At 39.5% G+C, this 23,737-nt stretch overlaps 1 protein-coding gene across 5 annotated transcripts in view; it reads right to left on the minus strand.

Annotated features, from left to right (window-relative positions):
* ppp4r4 (protein phosphatase 4, regulatory subunit 4) overlaps positions 1-23,737 on the minus strand; it is a 186,495-nt gene that overhangs the window by 83,104 nt on the left and 79,654 nt on the right. For all 5 annotated transcript variants that reach the window (XM_087989669.1, XM_043697169.2, XM_043697170.2 and 2 more), the window contains 3 exons: positions 10,713-10,819; positions 6,992-7,099; positions 3,279-3,400 (listed from right to left, as the gene is read on the minus strand). In XM_087989669.1, coding sequence (XP_087845795.1) covers positions 3,279-3,400; positions 6,992-7,099; positions 10,713-10,819 — 337 coding nt within the window. The remainder of the gene's footprint in view (positions 1-3,278; positions 3,401-6,991; positions 7,100-10,712; positions 10,820-23,737) is intronic.

Here is a 23,737-nt window from a genome sequence, read left to right on the forward strand (position 1 = left end):
TCTTTGGTACATGCTGATGGAACATTGGTTTCTGCAAAAGAACTGAACTGTCACTTTTAAATTAGGGATTTATGATATGAAGTACTGACAACAATCAAAAACATTCAATTAATTCTGTGTTTATGTTAATGCAATTCATGTCAATTCAAACATCAACATTATTAGGGAACCTGTGTGGAAATATCTCCCGATTCTGGGGTGAATATTACAGACGTGGGATAAATAACGTTTATTTGTCTCCAGTCTGAAAAGACAGCACCATCTCGTCCTAATTTTAATTCATGTTCATAATAGATGTAATCATTTAGCCTTGTTTGAATGTGCTTATTCTTCATAACCTGAGAATAGCAAAATTTAATCTCTATTATCTAGGGTGTTCTATACATGCAGAAATTGAGTGAAATTTGCATGTATTTCCCAATCCAAAGCACATGAAAGTCCATTGACTTTCCAATCACAATGACATAGAACACAGAATGACACCTAAAGTATTATGTAATTGTCGGGTGTGCTTCCAAGGTGTTCAGAATAAAGCTTGAATGTCGAAAACTCTTTTATTGATAGAGCAATTCGGTCACTTTGAGTGTCAAGCATGTACCCATCACTGAAGACAGAAAATCTTCATTTCCCCTGAAGGTTAACTCTTTCTTCATTTTTATCACTTGCAGGAGCTGAACCATTTGTAGAAGGTCCTAATAGGAAGCATCACTTAACTGTAAATCTTGGGCAATAGATTTGATTTGTGCTAGGGATCAAAAGGTATCTAACTCTAAGCATCCAGTATTGGATAATAAGGAGCATGGTCAATTTTGATATGTCAATCAAAAGTACAAAAGTACAAAGAGTACACCTAATGCAATACTCCCTTCTTGAAGAATATAAAAATTACAATGAAGAATGATGTTCTGTTTATTGCTGGTAGCTAAGTTTACGATAAATACTGCTCTTCCAAGTATGAATCAACAAGCTTAAAATTGATTTCTAATAAAAACTAGGGAAACATTTTCATTTTAGACTAGATTTGAATAGCTTAACTCAGAGGGGTGATTAATCATAAACACATTTAGATTAATAAAGTGAATCGTAAATTAAACACAGTTAAGACTATTGCTGACTTGTAATCCAATTTACATTCTAAATGGAGGGAAGACATAGAAGGGGAAAGGTATGTTGAGTGTTTCAAGTTCAAAGTAGTCTATAGGGGAGGTAATGGTAGTTGTATTATCACTGGAGTGTAATTCCAGAAATCCAGGGAATAATCTGGGGAGGAGGGTTCGAATTCTGCCACAGATGACGGTGGAATTTGAATTCAATAAATTTCTGGAATTAGAGAATCTAAGGATGTCCATGAGTCCATTGTTGATTGTTGTAAAACTCATCTGGTTCACTAGTGAGCTTCACAGAAGGAAACCACAGAACGTGGTGGTGAAGGGTTGTTTTTCAGACTGGAGGCCTGTGACCAGTGGAGTGCCACAAGGATCGGTGCTGGAACCACGACTGTTTGTCATTTACATAAATGATTTGGATGCGAACATAACAGGTACAGTTAGTAAGTTTGCAGATGACACCAAAATTGGAGGTATAGTGCACAGTGAAGAGGGTTACCTCAGATCACAACAGGATCTGGACCAGATGGGCCAATGGGCTGAGAAGTGGCAGATGGAGTTTAATTCAGATAAATGCGAGGTGCTGCATTTTGGGAAAGCAAATCTTAGCAGGACTTATACACTTAATGATAAGGTCCTAGGGAGTGTTGCTGAACAAAGAGACCTTCGAGTGCAGGTTCATAGCTCCTTGAAAGTGGAGTCACAGGTAGATAGGATAGTGAAGAAGGCTTTCCTTTATTGGTCAGAGTATTGAGTACAGGAGTTGGGAGGTCATGTTGCAGCTGTACAGGACATTGGTTAGGCCACTGTTGGAATATTGCGTGCAATTCTGGTCTTCTTCCTATCAGAAAGATGTTGTGAAACTTGAAAGGGTTCAGAAATGATTTACAAGGATGTTGCCAGGGTTGGAGGATTTGAGCTATACGGAGAGGCTGAACAGGCTGGGGCTGTTTTCCCTGGAGCTTCGGAGGCTGAGAGGTGACCTTATAGAGGTTTACAAAATTATGAGGGGCATGGATAAGGTAAAGAGGCAAAGTCTTTTCCCTGAAGTCGGGGAGTCCAGAACTAGAGGGCATAGGTTTAGGCTGAGAGGGGAAAGATATAAAAGCGAACTATGGGGGAACTTTTTCACACAGACTGTGACACATGTATGGAATGAGCTACCAGAGGAAGTGGAGGAGGCTGGTACAATTGCAACATTTATGAGGCATTTGGATGGGTATTTGAATAGGAAGAGTGTGGAGGGATATGGGCCAGGTGCTGGCAGATGGGACTAGATTGGGTTGGGATATCTGGTTGGCATGGACGGGTTGGACCGAAGGGTCTGTTTCCATGCTGTACATCTTTATGACTCTAAGACTCTAAACAGCCATCTTTACCTGCTTGGCCTACACGTGACTAGCAATCTGGCTGATCTTTTACTGTCCTCTGGGCAATTAGGGATGGGCAATAAATGATGGCCTAGCCAGCAATGCCCTCATCCCATGAATTAATACATTAAAAAAAGGGAACAATGTGTAAAGTTATAGAGTGAAAGCAGAGTAATGACACTAAGTGAGACTCATTTGGGGAGCTGACACAGACATGATAGACCAAATGGCCTGCTCCCGCACTATGCGATTTGGTGAATCCAAAGGAAACAGAGAAGGTTGTAGATTCATTCACTGAGCTGGTGTGCTTTTCTGCATATGTTTAGTCACCTCCCAAGATGATATCAACAGTGCATTTTTGATAAAGTGTTGGCGGTCTGTCCCGCCTGGTATATATGTATCTCTGTTTTTTGGTACTTCTGGTTCTGTATCTGAGTGGCTTGTTTAAGGGGTCCAATTTAATGTGCTTATTGATTGAGTTCTGGTTGCAGTGTTTCTCGTGTCTCTGTTTTGCCTGTGCTCGGATGGTTACATTGTCCCAGTTGAATTTGTGTCCTTCAGGGGACTTTATAATATCTATTTGACCTAAACTTTTAAGATAAAAATTGCTTCACCATCTTACAATCAAGATCACAAAGGAATTCCATAAAATTGAATGCAATGGACAATCTCATAAGATGTATAACAGAAAGCAATTTTAATTTGTAATTTAGTTTAAAACCTGTCTATTTCACTCTGTTATTATCAAAAACATTTTGAATATGTACTTGAAATCACTGACAATGTCTGCTTGGTAACTTACCACTGTCAAACATCACAAGAAGATTTACAATGGTGTCAAATGCAGCAATACGTACACTGCTTCCTTCATCCCGAGCCAACTCTACTAATTCAGGAAGAATTGCAGTTTTTGTCTGTTCAACCCTATATAATGAAAAGAAAAACAATTCATGTCAAAAGAGCAAAGAAAAGTCACATTGATGTAGAATGCCTTAAATATAGATCTAAAAATACTGTGGATGCTGTAAATCAGAAACAAAAGCAGAAATTGATGGAAAAACTCTGCAGTTCTGGTGTCATCTGTGGAGAGAAATCAGGCAAGGCTCACTTGACCCAAAATATTAAGGAGAGTCAATGGGCATTTAAAAAGAGAAAGTGTTAGAAGAGCTAAAAGGTCTAAAAATTAATAAATCCCCTCGCCCGCATGGGCTACATCCTAGAGTTCTGAGGGAGGTGGCTGAAGAAATAGAGAAGGCGTTGGTTGTAATAAAAATCAGGAGTCAGGGAAAGTCCCAGGTGATTGAAAAATTGCTGTTGTAACCCCTTGTTCAGGAAAGAATCAAGACAAAAGATGGAAAATTACAGGCCAATTAGCCTAACCTTAGTTGTAGGTAAAATTCCAGAACCCATCGTTAAGGATGAGATTTCTAAATTCTTGGAAGTGCAGGGTTGGATTAGAACAAGTCAGCATTGATTTAGTAGATTAGATTAGATTAGATTCCTTACAGTGTGGAAACAGGCCCTTCAGCCCAACCAGTCCATACCAACCCTCCGAAGAGTAACCCACCCAGAACCATTTCTCTCTGACTAATGCACCTAATGCTATGGGCAATTTAGCATGACCAATTCACCTAACCTGCACATTTTTGGACTGTGGGAGGAAACCAGAGCACCCAGAGGAAACCCACACAGACACAGGGAGAATGTGCGAACTCCACACAGACAGTTGCTCAAGGCTGGAATCGAACCTGGGTCCTTGGTGCTGTGAGGCTTCAGTGCTAACCACTGAACCACCGTGTCACCGTAGTCATGCCTGAAAAACCTGTTAGAATTCTTTGAAGAGGTAACAAGTAGGTTAGACCAGGGAAATCAAGTGAATGTTATCTACCTAGACTTCCAAAAGGCCTTTGATTAGGTGCCTCATGAGGCACCAAGGTGAGGGCCCGTGGTGTTCGAGGAGAGCTACTGGCATGGATTGAGGATTGGCTGACAGACAGCAGAGAGTTGGGATAAAAGGTTCTTTTGCAGAATGGCAACTAGTAACAAGTGGTGTCCCGCAGGGTTCAGTGTTGGGGCTGCCGCTGTTCACTTTATATATGAATGATCTGGATGAAAGGACAGGGGGCATTCTGGTGAAGTTCGCAGATGATATGAGTTAGGCGGAGAGGCAAGTAATTCTGACGAGGTGCGGAGGCTGCAGAAAGATTTAGATAGTTTAGGAGAGTGGTCCAAGAAATGGCTGATGAAATTCAATATGAGTAAATGCAAGTTCTTACACATTGGAAAAAAGAACACAGGCATGGACTATTTTCTAAATGGTGAGAAAATTCATAAAGCCAAAGTACAAAGGGATCTGGGACTGCTAGTTGAGTCCATGGACTTGCAGGTTGAGTCCATGGTTAAGAATGCAAATGTAATGTTGTCATTTATCTCAGGAGGGTTGGAATGTAACAGCTGCAATATGCTATTGAGACTTTATAAAGCTCTGGTTAGGCCCCATTTATAATACCTTGTTCAGTTTTGGGCCCCACACCTCAGGAAGGACATATTGGCACTGGAGCGCGTCCAGTGGAGATTCACACGGATGATCCCTGGAATGGTAGGCCTAACATATGACGAATGGCTGAGGATCCTGGGATTGTATTCATTAGAGTTTAGAAGGTTGAGAGGAGATCTAATAGAAACTTATAAGATAATACATGGATTAGAAATGGTGGATGCTGGGAATTTGTTTCCATCAGGCAGGGATACTAGGACCCATGGGCACAGCCTTAGAATTAGAAGGGGCCAATTTAGAACAGAAATGAGGAGACATTTCTTCAGCCAGAGAGTAGTGGGCCTGTTGAATTCCTTGCCACGGAGCACAGTGGAAGCTAAGGCATTAAGTGTCTTCAAGGCAGAGATTGATAAATTCTTAATCTTGCAAAGAATTAAGGGATACGGGGAGAATGTGGGTAAGTGGCGTTGAAATGCCCATCTACTATAATTGAATGGCGGAGTGGACTCGATGGGCCAAATGGCTTACTTCCACTTCTATGTCTTATGGTCTTATGGTTAACTCTGATTTCTGTCCACAGATGCTGAACTTTTCCAGCAATTTCTGCTTTTGTTGTAGAACGCCCTACCTGTCTTATCCATTCTATTATTAGCCTTTTCCCAATAGGGGAGATGTGGACATTATGACAATCTCTAGTAATTCAAAGTCCCAGGCTAATTCAATTGATGAATTCTGGATATAAAAACTGGACTCAGCAATGGTGACCACTATCATCAGTTGTTGTAGAAATATTTTTGATTTACTGATCCCTTTTGGGAAGGAGATCTACCATCCTTTGTGGCTCCATCCCCACAGCAATATGAATCTCAACTGTCCTCTGAAATGGCCTAGCATGTCACTCAGTTAAAGGGAGATTTGAGTTGAAAAACAAATGCAAGTCCTGCAGTAATGCTCACATCCATTGAAATAATTTTAAAATAAATCAATATAACCTACATGTAAATCTTAACAATTACTTGAAATTACCCTACCTTATGTAACGTAGTCATGGGTGAGTAAAATCAATAGGTATGAATTATAATTACAGAGGTGATTTATAGAGCATCAAGCATTGATGTCAACCTAATCTTACTGTAAATCCACAACAGTCAATTAGTTCCAATTTGTAGTTCTACAAAGAATGAAACCTTTTTAAATTGAGAGTTGTTTAATATTATATATAGAGTAGTCTCAGCCACTTCAAGGAGCTCCTGTAAGTATCATTTCAAAAATACTCTTATTTCCTTTATATTACATCCTTCTGAAATCAAAATCAGAAATCAAAATTAATTCAACTATCTCTAAGATTACTAAGTAATTAATTTGATCTTAACATTAAAGAATTGCCCCCTTTTAAAGAAATTCTTTAACTGCACTACACAACTTGATAAATTGTTTTTACATTACTACATCTTAAATGAGAAAAAAAGGCTGCTCAAATTAAATGCAGTAATGTGCAAAGCTAATTTCACCTTGACCTGTTCCACTTTTGGAGTCAAGATTTCAACCCTATGATGTAGCAGTAACACAGTTCATATCTCCTCCTGGTATTTTTCATTATGCGCCCCAGCAGAATTGTTTAGTCTGCACAGCTATTTGTTTAGTTAAACTTCTCGCTGCTCAGACATTTGAAATATTAATGGTTTTTATGCAACATCTAGCATCCTTATTTCAGTTAAGCAAAGATGTCTACACAGAAATAAATACAAAGAACTGCACTGCTAGAAATCTGAAACAAAACAGAGTGCTGGAGAAACACAGCTCATCTAGCAACATCTGTGAAGGGAAAAACAGAGTTTGCATTTCAAGTCTAGTAACTCTTCATTCGAACCATTCTAAAGAAGGGTCACTGGACTTGAAAAATTAACGCTGCTTTTCTCTCTGCAGATGCTGCCAGACCTGCTGTGTTTCTCCAGCACACACCATTTTTGTGTTATACGCATAGGTTTGACAATATTTACCCAAGTTACAATATTTACCCAATTCCTTGTGCTATGAATTCCAGTTGACGACACATACAGGAGCGAACTTCATATTCTACATCCTGGCAAAGTGATTTCACTAGAGGCAGAATATCTCGTTTTATTCTGCAGAGACAATACAACTGCTTATAGACTATTTTTCTTTGCTTATTTCATGACAAATCTATAATTAATGCATGATTGCAATATGCCATCTTAGAGCACTAGGGACTAAAGAAACATTGCAAAAAGAGAGAGATCAAAACTACAGCAATCTAAATATTACTCTTGTGAAACAGGAGGTATGGGAAATTTGAGAGAAAAGAAAAAGAAATGTAGAGAGAAAGAAAGATAAAGATGAAGACAGAGAAAAAGAAAGACAGATTGATTTATATAGCAGCAATTCTCAAACAGTATTATCAGTTTTTATTTCAATCTTTAGTCAATGAGATAAAACAGCTTCCAGAATAAAATGCTTTATTTCATAGTCCATCCAAAACTAAGGGAATAAACCACATCAGGTGTACGTGCATGCACATGATTTTAGAAAAGGCTATGACAGTCCTCAGCCATATTTTTCACCACCCTACAAGAATTAGTTCCATTTACAGAATACTTTTAACATAGAATATACATCAAAGCATAAAATAAAATGGATAAAGGAATGTGCATTTAGTCATGGCAGGAGGGTTGAGAGCGGACTTAAAAACTTAGCTGCAATGATGATTGAAGGTTGAAGAGGTATCTGAGGATCTCTCACAAATTAACAATAAAGTTAAAATCTTGGCCGTCAATGTTTCAGCAAAGGGAGGAGAATGCACAGAAATTCAAGGACCAAAGGTGGCGGTTGGAACAGAAGGGTGGAGGAAATTACAATGATAGGTGCAGGAACCTGTACAGATTTTAAATTCAAGGTTTTGAGGGACAGGGATGCAATGAAGTCAGCAACCTTGGAAAGGATGACGTAATCTGGAGCAAAGGATGAAAACCCACGGTGAAGAATTCTCAAACTGACAAAAACATGGGTAAGAATTTCAGAAACAGTGGGAGTGACAATATTATAGAGGTGTGAGAAAACAATCTTGGTGCTGGATAAAATTGGAAAGTTTTATAATTTTGCCCTATATCAAAACAAAAAAAAATTAATATGGACTAAACAATTCACTGGCTGGGAAACAACCAGCAAAAGGGAAGGCAACAGTTCAGCTCACAAGATTGGTTTGATCTTTCTGATGTGCAGGAGGGAAATGTGACTCCTCCATATTTTGATCTAATACAGGCAGTCCAACCACAGAGGAAGTTTAAGATGGAGAGACAGTGGAAGAGAGTTGGATGTAATCAGCATACATATTTTACACAGAAACATTTTCTGATCTCAGATCTGCAACATTATTTTGGTGAAGCATCACCATCTTTGCACATTATACAAATCAGTACAGGTAGAAGATCCTTTATCTGAACATCCAAACACCGAAAAGCTCCGAAATCCGAAAGTTTTTGTGAAGTTTTTTTCTCATTAAAAGATTGTTTGGTGAGCAAACAGTTAACCCAAGTCAACATCCACTTGATGCATGTCACTCAAATGCAACGTGGGGGTGGGGGCGTGACCAAGCACCGACAGGCCTGGGGTTTCTCTGTGAATGCCCCCAAATCGACACCCACTCGATGTGTATCCCTCAGATGTGACATGGGGGACATGGCCAAGCACTGACAGGCCTGGGCTTTATCTGTGAATGCCCCCAAATCGACGCCCACTCAATGCGTGCCACTCAGATGCGATATGGGGGGTGTGGCCAAGCAAGTTCTTACTTAGAAGTCTGTTCCTCCGGTAAGATTTTTAAAAATTTCACCATTAGACTGTCACTATTCCGAAAACCAAATAATTCCAAATTCCTAAAAATAGCTGGTCATGAGCATTTCAGATAAAGGGTCTTCTACCTGTACTAAAAAGTTAAAAGTGCACATTCTTGTACTTTCTTTTTACCTTGTTATAAGTAGTAATATTTATATGTTTCTATGTGCTCCAATTTTATTTTCAGTTATCATTTCAAACCAAACTTCACCAGAGCTTTTAATCTATCTACAGAAAGACATGCTGAATAAAATAACTAGTATCAATTTTTCACAAAATTTAAATATAAAGGCAATAAATGAATTACCAAATCAGATTTTTGTTAAAATACACTAAACAATTATAGAAAATAAATACAATATCTACAAAATTTTAGAAAAAAAATGCAAAATAAAGTTTATGAATAACTACAAATGCAATTTAAGACAAGCTAACTCAAAAATGGCATATATCCATGAAGCCCAGTCAAAAAAGGATTAACACAGTCTTCAATATGCAATTAAGTATTGTAAAAAAGTACCAAGTGTAACTGCATAGTGGCCATCTTATTGATATGCATCTGATAAAACTTCAGCCATTTAATTGTCAAATGAATCCCAAAAGCAAACACATTTGTAAATAACATTTTATACATGGATAGATGGTGTGTGGATTAGGAGAATATTTTAATCCAGATTTGGATCAGTGTTTTGGACAACAGTAATCAGCATGCTGGACATTTACAGTCTGTGCACCTTTTGCAAATGTGTAAAGAGATCCGGGTTCAAGATTATTGCAAGACCCATGACCTTCTGAGATACCCTTCTCTTCCTGGTGTTAGATGAGAAAATCCACATTTTTTAAGTGACTCTGAATTTCAAGTTCTCTCCAGCCAAAACATAATTTCTACATCTACCTGTCAAGACCCTCAGGACCTTGTATGTTTCAACCAAGTCATCTCTCACTCTTCTAAACTCCAGCAGATTATAAACTGACTCTGTCCAAGCCTTTCTCATAAGGCAACTCTTTGTTTTCATAGTAAGGGTCCCTGCAAATGAGTACTGTACATGTTGCTTCTGAAGATTGTAAACAAGGAAAGATACTCATTAACTGGCTATGTTAAACTGATTATTTATGTAACTACTATCTCTCAGGATTGTTCATCTAATGCCATGCAATGATAGAATTACATCTATCAAACATTATCAAGCATAGGCTGGTCAGGTATATTTTATACTCTGCTTATTAAGAACAAATGGAAGCACTGGCTATTGATTCAATCAATCATGGTGACAATGAAATTCATACATGACTTTTCAGTTAAGCTGTAAAAATAATTTAGATTAATTAGTCATGTTTGTAATGTAGCTCATTTACAGTCACAGGCAGGGACCCATTCTCTGCAAGCCTTATACCTTCTTTGTATTAGCTGGGAGCTTGGGCTGCTTATAGTCCCTTGCTGTTTTCTCACAGCAAAGCCTCAACCAACCACAGTTGACTTGCTAACCACTGAGCATCCTTTTCTCCTATAGCATAAATGGTGATATTAAGCTGCAGCAACATGTTTCTCTTTTCTGTAATATTTATGTTTTATTCCATTCAAAGTTATTAAATGGGAATACAAGCCAAACTGAACTGTACTGGTTTCTAATTTCAATGCAATAAACATCAGGTCATGATGTTTTCTATGCAATAAACAACCTGTGCAAGAATATATTATTGACCCAAATTGTATCAGATACTAACTACCATTTTTGATTGTTAAAATGCAAAAGATATTCAGCCACTCTTGCACATCAGAGTATTCATACAAGATGCATGATAGCAGACTATAGAAAATTCTGTTGCATACATCAGATTTTTGTGCTTACCAGAGAAGCACTAACAAAAATACCTTGTTCGACTTACATATGAGATTCAAATTTTCTGGCAACTTTTCCTAGAATCTTGCAGCTAGCTAAACGTGACTGGACTGTCTGCGATAGTTGAGCCTTTGAAACCAGTGGGGACAAAATCTAAATAAAAGCAAAAAAAGTTACTCTGGAATGCATTAATTCCCAATTAAGTCACTGTAAATCAATTTAATACAGTTCCCAATTCAGTATTTTTACATGACACTGTACTGAATAGTTAATGCACAGTAATGACTTTTGAAATTTTATGACTATAAAATACTTTATGGAATTACAGGTACAAGGACATGGAGGTATTTGAAAACAAGGATTAGAATTTTAAAATCAGCACATTGCTCATTGATCTATGCTGACTGTTGATTAAACAAAAGCACAATATTTCCCTAAAAATTAATCCGAAAAAGAAGTTACAAAATTGTCACTATTTTTTTGCCTGAGTGATAAGGAATTATAATTCTTATCAGTATTTGTTACTTCATGCAAATGAAATACTAATGAATGATTCTTCATTAATCTTTTGATCGACGGATGCTTCAATAAAAGATTGATTAGCATGCTGGACTAATTAATGTGTTAACCATTTCCCTCATTCCATCAAAATCACCATACATCAGAATATTTGTCATTTGTGGAACTAAAAATATTCAACATTTTCTGTTTGCTTAAACATTTTATTTACTCATCTGTTGAAACCTTGCATTTTTAAAACTTAATTCTTTGTGGTCAGAGAAGAATATTTACCAGACTGTTATTACATCAGAATCTTTAGTTACCGAAGTTGATTCCAATAAAGTTAATCCCAACAGTCAGCCATTTAATTCTCTGGCTGTTTTAGCACTAATTATAGTGTTCAAATAGATATTTTGCTCCCACTCCCTCAACAGCTAACAATGTTTATTGACTGTATTTCCGTCAGCCATTCTCTTTTGTTTATGAAATCAGAGCAGGTCATCACCTAGTGAACAGTTTAAACAAAAATGAATGAGATCCAGAATTGACAACAAAGGTGGAGCATGTAAACAAATTAAGATTTAAGTTTTGCTTTTTTAAACAAATTAAGACTCCAACTATAGATATCTCTACTTTAAAAAAAGCTCAAATTTACTCTTTTGAAATAGCTACTTGCAATAAAATCTCCTCCCATTTCTAGGCATTCATAATTGTATAATTTTGTATAATGAAAAAATTCTAAAATATAGACTACTGCATATAATAACTGAATACTCATAGCATACTAACATAAATAATAAGAAATGGCTATGGTACCCAGGGTCTGCTCTGGCATTCAATAAGATCATGACTTATATTCTACCTTAGCGACACCTTCTTCCCTCTATTCCCATTTCTTTCAATTTCCCTTGTATCCAGATAAGAAGAGGAGTGTCAGATATTCTGACACTCAGAGCTGGCTTTGAAGGGGTTGGACCAGTGTCAAGGACTTTCCACGTGCAAATAAAGGGTGACTTGGTGACAGGATACTGGCCTCTGTGGAGCTATTTCATGGATTAAACCTGTATACAGTACTCAAGTACACTCTCAATAAAGACATCCTGGCATTTGTCACTGTTTTCCATACTGCAATAATCAGGACAGGAAAGAAGTGGCATAACTGTGTCAGCTGCATCAGGCTGCCTGCTATGGAGGGGTCAACAGTGACACCCCCCCCACTCCTTGTGCACTGAAATAGGCCAAGAGGGAATCTTGAGCACCTTACTCAGCACCTGATACATACACAGCAACCTTCTTCCCATTTTGGATTGTGCCACTCCTGTTATTGTCCTTTCATAAAAACAGTGAATATTGATCATCTGCACAAAGCTTATTCTCCATCCAAACTTATTGAAATTAATCACAATTCAATTTTCAAGGAAGGTGCTTCTGACTTCCTCCTGCAGAGTTATTGGAAGCACAAAGTTGAAAGAAATAATAAAAGTTCTTTAAGTCAAAAGGGAATGATACAAAACTTTTGAATGAATTTATGTCTGAGTACCCTCAATATATTATTTGCTTCCAATCATGGTGGGTCTTTCGTTGCAGTGCCCATTGCATAAGAACAGGAGGAGGTTGTTTGACCCCTCTAACCTGTTCTGTAATTTCAGGAGATCATGGCTGATCTGTGGCCTAACTCCACACACCCAGCTTTGTTCCATATCCTCTAATACTTTTGCAAGGTCTGGTTCTAATTTTTAGACTATAGCCTCTGGATCTGGAAACCGTCATCGAGTGGAATAGTCTCTCTCAAATAACCTTATGTTTCAGTTAATGTGTGAAAACTTCACTTAAATAATGCCTTAACTTTCTAAATTAGAGTCTACTATGTTTCTAACCATCCCCAGTTCTGATACAAGATTATCGACTTGAAACGTTGAGATGTTTTTATGAGCCCCTGCTCGGAATGTTTTCAGTCGAGACGTAGAAAAACAGATTACATGGCTAATCTTCAAACCCATCCTGGAGCGGACACCATGATATGCTAATTCAGCAAGGGCCAACATCAGAAGCTGTCTGACATTTTTAAATTAATAATGAAAGATCAACAAGGCTTGTTAACAAGTCTATTGATGTGAATAATACACTGCCTATGCCATAACATGGTTGGCATAAGCAGTTAGGTAGGTTTCGGCAGCCTAGTCCAACAACTCCCGTTAACTCAAAAATCTGAAGATAGCACCATCCTCTTCCTGTGTGTCTTCTGTACAAGCCCTACCCCATACGCTCCAGGATGACCAAACACTCCATGCCCAATACACCAAACCTAGCTCACTCTGAGATCCATCAGATCTTCTTCATAGGAATCACTGCAGTTTCAGCGGTGCCCACTACCAAACTCTTAGTATTGCTGGGACTGCTGGAGCTGTCAACCAAAGAGTAGGATTTCCTGGCATTGACGTGCAGAGGTCTTACTCACCACGACAAGGTATGCTGTGTGCAAGCAGGCTTTTCAGTCTCTCAGTTTCTGGTATTCCAATTGTTTCTTAATTACTTTCTGAATTCCACTCATGATATTTTAATGATGCATCTACAGGGACCCTCAGTCACTTTTGATAATCACAGTTTCTAGATTACATTACAAAGTATCCTGTGCTATCCTTTTTAGATCCAAAGTGGGTAACATTCAATTAACTGATCAATATATCTTTGTGATGTTATACTTCTACCAACTCTACTTACATTGCTGCAAAGATAGGTTACATCAACAAAATTTGGACATATGGATTTCTATCCCATCAGCTCAATTGCCTGTTAAAATGATGAATACTTGAGGACTAACAAATCATTGCAGGACATCATTCGTGATATCCTGTAACACGAATGTTTTTCCACTATTCTGGACCTCTGCCTAGCCAGACTTCTAGCCAGGTTTCTAACCAGGTCAATAACCTGCTTTGAATTCACATGCTTCAACTTTAGCTAACAGGTCTTTTGTGAACAACTTCACCAAATACTTTCTGAAAGTCCAATATTTTAGTCACCTCTTCAAAGAATTCAATCTGATTCACTCAGCATGGTTTACGCTTTATAAGTAAGACCATAGGATGCAAAAGCAGAAGTAGGCCATTCAGCCCATTGCATCTGATCAGCCATTCAAAGATCTCACTTTCCTGCTTTTTCCCTCATAACCCCAATACACTTATAGTTAAAACTCAGCCTCAGCTTCAAATATACTGAACGACCTAGCCTTGACAGCCCTCTGGGGCAAAGAAGTCCATAGATGCACCTCACACAGAGAAGAAATTCTTCCTCAGTCTTAAGCGAGCAGCCCCTTATTCTAAGATCATGTCCTCTAGCCCAAGACTCTCCACCAGCCTCTCTGCAGCTACCCTGTTAAGAATCCGAAGAATCTTAGACATTTTTATAAGGTCACCTCTCATTCTTTTATACTCACAGAATCCCTGCGGTGTGGCAAAAGGGCTATTCAGCCGGTCGAATCCACACCAACCCTCCCAAGAGCATCCCACTGAGTTCCAGCCTCCCAACCTGATTCCTGTAACACTGCATTTAGCATGGTTACTCTATTTAGTCTGCACATCCTTGGACACTAGGGGAAATTTACCATGGCCAATCCATCTAATGTACACATGTTTGGACTGTGGAAAGAAACTGGAGCATCAGTAGAAATCCACAAAGTCATGGGGAGAACATCCGTGTAAAGTTTGCACAATCATCCAAGGCTGGAATTGAACCCAGGCCACTGGAGATGTGAGGCAGCAGTACTAACCACTGAGCCAACATTGAGTATAGGCCCAAACTATTCAAACTCTCTTCATAACAGGATCCCTCCATACTTGAGGTCCACCTGCTGAATTTTCTGTGGATTGCATACAGTATACCTTTCATTAGAAATCAAAACTGTTCACATTAAACCAGGTGTCATCTCGCTAGTGCCTTATATAGCTTTCTCTATTTATAGATTAAAATCCCTTTGAAGTAAAGGCAACGGTCCATTTGCCTTCCCTATTACCACCTGAAAGTGATGTTACCTTTTAATGAATTATGCATGAGGACTCATAAATTTTCTGTGCTGCAGCTTTCTGTATTTAAATAATATTCAGCTTCTCTATTCACATTTTCCCACATAATAATCTGTCGGCCAAGTTTCTGCCGACTCACTTAATCTATGTCACTCAGCAGACTGTATTATCCTTTTGCTTTCCCACCTATTTTTACATCATCTACAAACTTAGCTATAGTACATGCACTTTCATCATCAAATCATTAACATATATTCTAAATAATCCTGGTTCCATAGTGGCACTCCACCAGTTACAGGTTGCCAGACTGAAAGTCACTCCTTATCCCAATTCTGTTTTCTATTAGCCAGCCAATAAGTCATTCATGCTAATTACTACCCTCAACACCAGGGGCTTGTGTCTTACGAAGTAGCCTATCATGTGATTCCTTATAAAAGCCTTCTGGAAATCCACAGTGACTCTCCTTGTTAGGTGAAAGCTTGCAAAGAGTGGAATTTCACTGATGGAAGGAGGATTTTCTTTCTCTTTGAGGGTTGAGAGTTTTTTGAAGTCCGTGCCTCAGATAGCTACAGGGATAGAATACTTGTGTATATTTATGGCTGAGATAGATAGATTCTTGATCAGTAGGGGAATCAAGGATTACATGGAAAGTAGACATGAGGAACGTCAAATCAGTTATGATGCTATTGACTGGCAGAGCAGGCACAATAGGCCACATGACCTACTCCTACTCATAGTTCTTATGATTTGGAGGTGCCGGTGTTGGACTGGGGTGTACAAAGTTACAAATCACACAACACCAGGTTATAGTCCAACAGGTTTAATTGGAAGCACTAGCTTTCGGAGCGCCGCTCCTTCACCTGATGAAGAAGCGGCGCTCTGAAAGCTAGTGCTTCCAATTAAACCTGTTGGAGTATAACATGGTGTTGTGTGATTTGTAGCTTCATATTTCTTATGGTCTTGGAGCCTAATCTGATATCCTAGATAGCACAAATTTTTCACATGTAAGTCAGAGCTGGTAGCTGATGGCTGCAGCTTGCTAAATGCTCATCCTGGCCATCATCCACTTTGGCTTCAGTGTAATGGCTCTGCCACCATCATTCTTGACCTTTGGCCATACAAGTCAGCAGCAGCAAGCCACCAGCATCACCACACCATCATGCCTGTTCTCCAACCAATGCAGACACTTCAAACCTACAACACTCAGGGACTCCAAGAATGTGCACTTGAACCAGGTCATCTTGCATACAGGGACACATACATCATCTCATGCAGCAACACAGGTTCTTAGTTGATTTTCTTAACACTCACTCATTTTGCGCTTACTTAGAGATGACAAATCTCTGTATGCTTCACTGAATGAGAAGCAGGCAGCTTTCCACAGTGGCAAGAACTGAACAAGAACAAAATATTCAAGGGGGGTGGAACATGTAACTGCATGGCACTCTGCAACATCAATATCTCACATGCAGCATGAGCAAACAGCTTACACAGTAAATATAATATATGCACTTCAGGAAAATGGCCACATCTGAAAGGTAAAGTTGTACAGTCTTCAAAGGGGCCAAGGAAGACTACAGTCAAGTCAAGGGATACAACCATAATCAGTCAAGACAGTTTCCTGATTTCAGTCCAGGGCATTAGGTACAGTAGAGAGACCAAACAGCTGTCTAAGAGCCCAGGGATCTGTGTTGTTTCAGACAGACAGGGGATTGAGACACAGTCACTCCTGAGTACAAGGCGTTGGTCAGGCGACTATTGGAATACTGCACGCAATTCTGGTTCAAGGATTCAGAAAAGATTTACAAGGATGTTGCCAGGGTTGGAGAGTTTGAGCTACAGGGAGCGGCTGAATAGGCTGGGGCTATTTTCCTTGGAGGACAGAGGCTGAGGGTTGACCTTATAGAGGTTTATAAAATCATGAGGGGCAGGGATAGGGTAAATAGACAAGGTATGGGTGAGTCCAAAACTAGAGGGCACAAGTCTAAGGTGAGAGGGGAAAGATTTGAAAGGAATGTAAGGGGCACCGTTTTTACACAAAGGATGGTGCATGTATGGAATGAGCTGCCAGAGGAAGTGGTGGAGGTTGATACAATTACAACATTTAAAAGGCACCTGGATGGGGATATGAATAGGAAGGGTTTCGAGGTATATGGGCCAAATGTTGGCAAATGGGATTGGGTCAGATTGAAATGTCCGGTTGGCGTGGACAAGTCGGACTAAAGGGTCTGTTTCTGTGCTGTAGAGTCTAACTCTATAACTTGCAATGCAATGTCCATTCGCTAGCCTGTTCACCAAAGTATTATTCAAAGTCTTCAAAATTATCAAGGTTCTGACTCACATGAAAGATTTACCAGTCATCACCCTCCCCTATTATCAATGTAATGTACAGGAAATAAGAATGCTTTGATCCCAGAAGGAACGAAATCCACCCTTCAGATCTGAACGGTGAAAAAAAGACAATCTAACATCTTGAGTAGCTGTCCCATAGCCATTAGCCAAAAGCAGTTAGACAAATGATTGACATAGTAATGGCCATCCCTCAAAATAAGAAATATAACAAGGATGAGGGAAGGGAGGGACAAAATGATCCAGGGAGATAAGCTACACCATTTCTCTTATCCATCTTAACAGAATGGTTTTCGTATCAGTAAAGCATTCTCAATTGTCACAGATTGTATACTTCCTTTCTTTGGCTAATTAATTTATGTACGCTATCTACTGCTTCTCAATAAACTAACAGAAAATTGCACTGAAAAATCAACTGCCTTTATTGGGTGACTATGATCATGAACCCCTCAGAATCAATCTTCCTGCATTTTGGGTGTGTGTTTTATCCTGGTACTAACTGAGTCATGCTGACTATGTCTGGTGGCATAGCCTTCTGCTACGCACAGCACAATAAAAGATTGCCCTCTTCTCCACGAACCTGCCTGCCTCTCGGTCCTTGTTCACAAAGCAGGTGCAAATTTTCTTTTCTGGGCCATATCCTCATTGATAATCATCACGCACTATAGTGTGAAGTTCTGGTTTGCAGTGGTATGTTGCTGGGCTTTAAATATGGGCAGAGAGGCCTGAATTTCAATGGTCCAGTCGTGAGAAGTACTTATGTTTCTTCTTCTGCATGGTTCCATTCGAATGGTGCTGAAGAGACCAGATATATAAGTACTGGGAAGAGTGGAAGATTGCATGAGAAAGATAGTTGCGAGCCACAGTAGAATGGGCACTCACTCACTTGACAAAATACAAACTAAAACTAGGAAAATTCCACCCATGGTGTTCAATTATCCTGTCATTCAAAATAGACTGGAGTAGGCTTCTGACAACAGATGTCTTTTTAACACTTCTATAATTTCTTGGCTTCTCTTGCTCACCCTTCCTCAGTGGAGTTACATGCATAACTTCGCAAACTAAACAGACAGTTCCTGAATTAAACACTTGAAGATTGCAGTTCTGGTATCTGCAACATTTTTGACTGCTTTCTTTAATACTGTGATATTGAAAGCATCTGCATTTAGGGATTTGTCACTCTTTAGCACCATTATTTTGCTTATATTATTTTTGATAAGTCTCTCAAAATTACTTTGATTGCAGCATCTGGCATGCTAATCATTTCTTTATTGTAAATATCCAGGGAAAGTAATTACTTGGTCCATCAATTCCTTTTTTCAAAAAAAAAATCAATATAATATCCACATACTTTTCTAATATAATTGGGGATATTTTTATCCTGATTGTGATGTCCTTTGCATGTTTATTTTCATAACTCTGTTGTTACCCTTTGCTATCCTATGTGTCTCTCCCATTGCCAGCACCTACACTATATATGTGCTTTTGCCTGTCTTTTGTCATTTATTTTATTATTGCTTCTTACAACACTTGAAATGCATAGGGAGGCAGGTAAATTCAGCCCCAAAAACTCCAAATTGCCAGGTCAAAATGAATTATAGAGGCAATCAGAAAGAATAAAAGCTGTTCTTGCAGGTGGGACTGCAAAATGTTTGAAAGAAGATGCACCTTCAATCACAGACTTGTATCTGACATATGCTGCTGATCAGCTCTTTTGTGATCCTATAAACAGCAAACGTGAAAGTGAATCAGCTTGCAACTGGAGAAGCAATGAGAAGGCAAGTACTGGAAGTGATAAGTAAGTTGGCGATCCTAGAGAGAGGTGAAGGGGGAGTAGACAGTCTGCTGGACATGGTTGGTGTTGGTAGACTGGAGGTGTGAGGTGGACTATGGAAAAAGCAACTGATCAATGCATTAAGATTTGAGTGGCTAAGAGCGGAGTTGGAAAAGGAAGGATAAGGAGGTGAGCTACAAATTTGAAAGGAATAACAGAAATGAGCAGCTCTAGAGGAGGATATAAGAGAGGCTGCCAAACAGAGCAAATAGCTTTAAACCTGTCAACAAAACAATGCCCAGCGAACTAAGAACCATGGAAACTTCATTGTAAATTAATGTGCTTGTTATGAAAGATCCATCAGTTATTTTATTAAAACTGTTAACTTATACCTGTTGTCCAATGCCACTTCAAATACTAGATTCAGATCAATTAATGTTTGTGTGAACAACGGCCACTGACTGCTTTTCACTTACTGCCTTACAAATTGACAAATTTACCTTGATCAGTCTGCACCTCATCCTACTGAAGTGAGCCTCTTCTAAGTCTGGAGTCTTAGCTACTGTTTCATACTTCATCCTTTCAAACCATGCAGTATCACAGTGTAATGCACTAGAGGCAGTAGAGAAGCCAAATTGTTCTTGCCTTTGAGAAGTGGCAAGAGAAGCAGCATTAGCAGGAAGTTGTACCTGAGTCTTCAGATTGAACCTAGCCCCTGAGCGCAATGATCAGGTGCTGTGCATTTCGAGGTTGCACTTCACAAAAGAGGTGGTTAGAGAACTGTCCCATGTTCTATTGCCTCACAGCAGAGTATGGATGGCACTGTCTGTGACAGTTTCTATGCCAGCATACCTTTCCAGGCTGGAGTAGGCAATATCAGCAAAACAGTTAAATCTTTGACAGTTTGCCATCCATCGCTACAGGTGATTGTTGGGAGTTGAGTCAGAAATAGAGGGAGAGGACAGATAAAAGAGGGGTGACAGCAGGAGAGTGGAACTTAGCATGTAATTGTTCTCCAAAAGAGTTGTCTATGAGCCTTTGTTTGGGCTTCAGCTTCCCCAAAGAAATCTTCATACCTCTGTTATTTCAGCACTTCCCCACCTTACTACTCCTCTGTACAGGATAATCACAGCACCTTCCTGACCGCAACCCTGAATTTAAAAACACCGTCAAAACTATTCCAGACCAAGTTCATCCAAAGCTTGCAATATTTGCCCAAAACAATTATTCACCCTTCTGCATTCTGTTAGATCTGTTGCTTGGTTGCCTTTGAGCTCCTTTGCAGTGTTATCACTATAGCTGCAGGACAGTTGGTGGAAAACTGCTAACTTTCAATTGTGGGGGAGCTGCAGATGCCCTTACAGTATAGAACTCTTTTGCTAAGCACCTGGCTTCAGATTGTACTGCCTCAGCAAGGACGGCACAAGTCCAGGCTCATTCACTGGCCACCAAAACAGGGAGACTTGTGGACTGGTAGTGATAGAAACAAAAATGCTCTGATCCAGAGGGTGGACAGCAAATTTGTGCTACAAGAAGTAACTGTGACTCCGCTGGGGCAGTACCTCAGTGGTACAAATAATCTGCTGAGGCACAGATTGCTGACTGCTCCAAGACCCTGCGAGCTCCTTTGAACAATGGGTCCATAGATGATATTTCTTTTAAAAAAGGTCCCTTACATTTGTTGTCCCATTTATAATTTTCTGGCCCTTCCTATTTACACTCTTTTACCTCAACCATAAAAGCTTTTGCAGTACAGCACAGTACAGTCGATGTTGTGCCGGCCTTTTATCCTACTCTAAGGTCAAACTAACCTACATACTCGTCATTTTACTATCATCCATGTGCCTATCCAAGAGTCACTTAAATGTCCCTAATGTATTTGACTCTACTACCACTGCTGGTAGTGCATTCCACGCACCCACCACTCTCTGTGTAAAGAACCCACCTCTGACACCTCCCCTAAACCTTCCTCCAATCAGCTTAAAATTATGTCCCCTTATGATAGCCCTGCTCTGGGAAAAAGTCTCTGACTATTCACTATCTATGCTTCTTATTATCTTGTACACCCCTATCAAGTCACCTCTCATCATTCTTCAGTCCAAGGAGGAAAGCCCTAGCTCCCTCAATCTTTCTTCATAAGACCTGCCTGCCAGTCCAGGCAGCAGCCTGATAAGTCTCCTCTGCACCCTCTCTAAAGCTTCCACATCCTTCCTATAGGTGAGGTGACCAGAACTGAACACAATATTCCAAGTGTGTTGTTGACAGGGCTCAATAAAGATACAGCATAACCTCACGGCTCTTAAAGTCAATTTCCCTGTTAATGAAAGCCAACACATCATATGCGTCCTTAACAATCCTATCAACTTAGATGGCAACTTTGAGGGACCTATGAACATGGACCCCAAGATTCTGTGTTCCTCCACACTGCCAAGAATCCTGCCTTTAACCCTGTGTTCTGTATTCAAATTTGACCTTCCAAAGTGAGTCACTTCACAATTTTCCAAGTTGAACTCCATCTGCCATTTATCAGTCCACTTCTGCATCTTGTCAATGTCCTGCTCAACCTACAACAGCCCTCCACATATGTTGACATCTCTGACTAGTTTACTCTTTTTTTCCAACTTACAAGAAGACCACAACAACATTCAGATTGGCCTGATAAGGTGGAAAGTAACATGGGTACCAATGGTACCAATGATCATCTGCAACATTGTACAAGAGCAGGTCAGAGGCTGGGTATTGTGTGTTTAGTATACTATTAAATATTATAATTTAGTAATTTTCTGAATCCCCAAAGCACATCCTCCATTTACATGGTACAATTTCAGGATAATGATAGAATACTTCCCAATTACATGAATATGGCTCTAATAACACACCAGAATTGAAACCATTTAGGACAAGGCAACTCTCTTGATTTGTAGCTCAACCATTACTTTTAAATTTCATTCACCACTCTATCAATGTACTGTGGCTGTCACGTTGTACCACTTGTAGATGCGCTATTGTATCTCTTCAAGGTTCTTTTGACAACACTTCGAAACCTTGTGGTGGAGCTGCAGATGCCCTTACAGTATAGAACTCTTTTGCTAAGCACCTGGCTTCAGATTGTACTGCCTCAGCAAGGACGGCACAAGTCCAGGCTCATTCACTGGCCACCAAAACAGGGAGACTTGTGGACTGGTAGTGATAGAAACAAAAATGCTCTGATCCAGAGGGTGGACAGCAAATTTGTGCTACAAGAAGGAAAAGGGCAGTAGGTGCAGGGGAATACCATCACCTGCAAATTTACCTCCAAATGACACACGAACCTAACTTGGAAACAGTTAGCTTTCTTCACCAGTACTGGGTTAAAAACCTGGACCTCTCTCCCCAACAGCATTTTGGGTGTACCTACATTGTCAGGGGTCAGTTAACTCAACTGGCTGGGTGGCTTGAAATGCAGGATAATGCCAACGGCTTGGATTCAATTCCCACACTGATTTACCAAGGAAGGACCCTCCTTCTCAACCTCTCCTCTCACCCGAGGCTTGGTGACCCTCGGGTAAAGAACCACCAGTCATTTCTCTCTAATGACAACAGCAGCTCTGTGGTCCTCTGGGACTGTGGCAACTTTACCTACATTATATGGACTGTAGTGACTCAAGGAAGAAGCACAAAGTTCCAATAAAGATTGGCTATGAATGCTGGCCTTGCCAATGATGCCCATGTGCACCCCTCCTTACGTGCTGCATCTTAATAATTTGAGATAAGTTTGTTTTACTTTTTATAGGCATAAAAGCCATGATTTATTCTAAGATTGATCAATGATACACTTCAACATCATTTAAAAACATAAAAAAGGACTATCCAATCATCTACAGAGAGAAAGGAAACATTTGGATAAAATGAATGAGGGGCCTTTAAAGGCAGAATATGGAAAATGTATAGAAGGGAACAAAGAAGTGGCAGAAAAGCTCAACCATTACTTTGTGTCTGCTTTCATTGAGGAAGGTACAACAAAGAGACACCTGGAATGAGAAGTTGAAGGAAATTACTGTTTGTAAGAAGATTATATTTGAGAAATTAATGGGTCTCAAGTTGAAGAATCCCAAAGTTGAAGAGAGAATGCAATGAAGGTTCACCAGACTTGATCCCAAGATTGCGGGACTGACCTAGGAAAAGAGATAACGTAAACCAGGCCTGTATGGTTTAGAGTTTTGAAGAATGAGAGGTGATCTCATTGAAATCTACAAAATAAGGGCTAGATAGTATAGATGCAAAAAATATGTTTCCCCTGGTTCAGAAGTCTAAAATTAGGAGACACAATTGAAAAACAAGGTGGATGTCACCTCCAGTTTGAGGAGGCGAAATTATTTTACTCAGAGGATTGTGAATCTTTGGAATTCTCTACCACAAAGGACTGTGAAAGCTCAGCATGAGTAA

The sequence above is a fragment of the Chiloscyllium plagiosum genome, unplaced genomic scaffold, assembly GCF_037043375.1.
Source record: "Chiloscyllium plagiosum isolate Xiang-an unplaced genomic scaffold, Cpla_swu_hap1 HiC_scaffold_8, whole genome shotgun sequence".
In the NCBI taxonomy this organism is placed as follows: Eukaryota; Metazoa; Chordata; class Chondrichthyes; order Orectolobiformes; family Hemiscylliidae; genus Chiloscyllium; species Chiloscyllium plagiosum.